This window comes from Trypanosoma cruzi, genomic scaffold, assembly GCF_000209065.1.
Source record: "Trypanosoma cruzi strain CL Brener 1047053516387 genomic scaffold, whole genome shotgun sequence".
NCBI classification, from domain to species: domain Eukaryota; phylum Euglenozoa; class Kinetoplastea; order Trypanosomatida; family Trypanosomatidae; genus Trypanosoma; species Trypanosoma cruzi.
Genome location: NW_001849020.1, coordinates 1 through 3,064, shown reverse-complemented (window position 1 = coordinate 3,064; position 3,064 = coordinate 1). Strand labels below are relative to the sequence as shown.

The window sequence follows — 3,064 nt, the reverse complement described above, 5'->3', positions numbered from 1 at the left end:
GGAACAGAAGGGGGAAGAGGCACAGTGCCGCAGAATAACACACACACACACAAAAGTGGGGGAAAAAATACAAGCAAATAAAATCAATAAATAAAACCTCTTTATAGAAGCGAGAAGGAACTGGCAACTTTCAGTGTTTTTCACCTTCTTTGGGCACACGTGTATACCCGCACGTTGGTAGTGGAAACGAAGTAACGGACGGTACGCACTTGTGGACATGCACGCCTTATATATTTGAGATGTGTGTGTAATTTTGTGTACAGGCGCGTACCCGTCTTTATTTTTGTCTGTGCGTGAACGCCTCTTCCTCTCCTTCACTCTCACTGGTGGTGTTAGTGTTGGTGGGAGTCGTCGACGTTAAACGACTTGTCAGACTAGTCCTGGGAGAAGTGCCTTTTCTTTTTTTTCTCCGGTACGACTGGTGTTTTGTTTTTATTTTTATTTTTATTTTTATTTTTGTTTTTATTTTTGTTTTGTTTTCCTGTTGTCGTCTCAGCGAGGAGGGAGAGGGGCAAGAAGAGAGGGGGAGGGGGATGTCCACGGAGTTGGCGGCGTCACGAGAGGAATGGAAAATAAAAGAAGGAAGAGAAAAAACGGAAAAAAAAAAGACGATGACGGCAAAAAAAAAAAACAAAAAAACAGGGGGAATTCCCGCGACCGCACATTAAACAGACAAACAAAAAGACTGCGAGAAATATCCCTTTTTTTTTTTTTTTTTTTTTTTCTTCTCTCTCTTTGTGCTGCACCACAGGCATTGAGAAGGGATGCTCACAGCTGATGTTATGTGCCGTCGCCTTTTTTTTTCCATCTTCTGCCCCCAAACAACAACAACAAGAAGACACTAGCGAAGGAAATATCCCCAGAGGAATAAAGGGAAGTATAGTTTTTTCCTTTTGAAAAACAAAAACAAAAACAAAAAGAAGTGAAAAAAAAAAAATAATATCCGTCTGTGGTGTTCAGGAAAAATGAACACGGTAACGGCGTCGAACCTTTTGGAGAATTCCGTTTTCTCCCTCATGGATCAAGAGAACAGTCGCCGCATGGTTCCCCACGATAAAATACAATGGATATGGCAGTACGGGGCACAAAACGAGCCATTGCCAGGAACGGAAACAGAGAATATGTCGGCTGTTTACCGCCGTGTTGGCACAAACGATGCGGAACACGCAAAGCTTTGCCACGAGTGGTACTATGGGGATAATATGCCTCAGAGGTTTAAGAAAATCTGTGAGGAAGGTGGAAGTCGCAACGCCTTTGGGTACCGTCCGGTACTGCGCGTCTCAAAGGAGGTCTTGAAGGACCAAAACGGTCTGGAGCGTGCATATGACATCACATACCTGACTGAAACCCGTTACATTGATTTTGACACGCTTTGGGGATATATTACGGCGTTTGGGCGTGGCCTCGCGGAGCTCGGTATTCGGCCGAACACCAATGTCGCCATTTACGAAGAGACACGTTGGGAGTGGCTAGCGACTATCTACGGCATTTGGTCACAGAGCATGGTGGCTTGCACCGTGTATGCAACATTGGGCGAGGCCGCGTTGGCGTATGCATTCAGGGAGACGGAGTGCAGTGCGATTGTGTGTAACGCGGCGTCGGTGCGGAATCTGCTAAGGATGATGCGCGAGGATTTAATACCTTCTGCTGTTATTATATACTTGGGGGAGCTACCGCCCGATGTCGAAGCAGGAAGTCACCGAATTTTCTCTTGGCTTCACATCGTCGATAACGGCCGCATTTCGGAAGAACCCCTGAGAATTACGACCGACAATGATCAACTGGCTTTCATCATGTACACAAGTGGTACCACTGGAAATCCAAAAGGAGCGATGCACACACATGGTTCTCTTGTCTCCGGGGTTTTGGCCTGCGCCGACCGAGTGAATGATCTCATTGGTCCGTTTGAAGTGGGGGAGGCATACTGCGCGTATCTTCCACTTGCCCACATATTTGAGTTTGGCGTTGTCAATATCTTTTTGGCGCGTGGATCTTTGGTTGGTTTTGGAAGTCCTCGCACTCTTCTCGACACCTTTACCCGTCCGCATGGCGACTACTTCGAGTACAAACCTGTCTTCACCATCGGCGTACCACGCATTTTTGATACAATCAAGAAAACGGTGGAGGCAAGGTTGGCGCCACGCGGTTCTCTGGAGCGTCGAATATTTGAACATGCCTTTCAGAGTCGTCTACGGGCGCTGAAGGATGGAATGGAGACGCCCTACTGGAACGAGGTGGTGTTTGGGCCTTTTCGCTATCTGCTTGGTGGGAAGATGCGCACGATGCTTTCAGCTGGCGGTCCCATTAGTGCTCCCACACAAACTTTTCTCAATGTCGTTTTTGGGTTAATGGTTCAGGGTTGGGGTCTCACAGAGACCGTTTGTGTAGGGACAAAACAGCTCTGCGGCGACATTGAAACCGTCGTGGCAGGACAACAGGAGCGCATATGCGAGATGTGTCTTTTGGACGTGGATGAGTACAAGCACACGGACACCCCCGAGCCGAGGGGGGAGATTCTTCTGCGGGGCCCGTTCCTCTTCAAGGGCTACTACATGCAGGAAAAACTCACGCGAGAGGCTCTTGACGAGGATGGCTGGTTTCACACGGGTGATGTTGGCAGCATCACAACACATGGACGCTTGCGTATTATTGGCCGTGTGAAGGCATTGGCGAAGAATGTGCTGGGAGAGTACATTGCATTGGAGGCACTGGAGTCCATGTATGCACACAACGCACTCTGCATGCCTAATGGTGTGTGTGTGCTTGTCCATCCTGCCCGTTCGTACATTTGCGCGCTGGTGCTGACAGATGAGACAAAGGCTATGATGTTTGCGAAGGAGCACGGCATTGAGGGCAGCTATCCGGATATCTTGCGTGACCCGGCGTTCCAGCGCAAGGCCACGGAGTCCATGCAGGCAACGGCACGAAAGGCAGACCGGCAGAAATTTGAGTGTGTGCGGCATGTGCGTGTCGTTGGTGATGAGTGGACGCCTGAGAATGAGATACTCACGGCGGCTGGCAAAATGAAGCGCCGCGAAATTGACAAGCGGTAGGCCGACGTCAT

The 3,064-nt window shown here is 49.0% G+C and overlaps 1 protein-coding gene across 1 annotated transcript, besides 7 other annotated features; it reads left to right on the top strand.

The window, feature by feature from the left end:
* Window positions 1–1,719: a sequence feature (heterozygous, non-Esmeraldo-like haplotype).
* Window positions 425–475: a microsatellite.
* Window positions 570–639: a sequence feature (T-rich).
* Window positions 702–737: a microsatellite.
* Window positions 897–919: a microsatellite.
* On the top strand, window positions 966–3,053 carry Tc00.1047053506261.10 (fatty acyl CoA synthetase 2, putative; the record flags this gene model as incomplete). The annotated part of the gene is made up of 1 exon (XM_797794.1): window positions 966–3,053. One exon carries the CDS (start codon window positions 966–968, stop codon window positions 3,051–3,053), a length of 2,088 nt encoding a protein of 695 aa, XP_802887.1.
* Window positions 1,720–1,760: a sequence feature (areas merged during assembly that could not be assigned to a particular haplotype. This can correspond to areas where the two haplotypes were merged or to regions with more than two copies in the genome that were merged during assembly.).
* Window positions 1,761–3,064: a sequence feature (areas merged during assembly that could not be assigned to a particular haplotype. This can correspond to areas where the two haplotypes were merged or to regions with more than two copies in the genome that were merged during assembly.).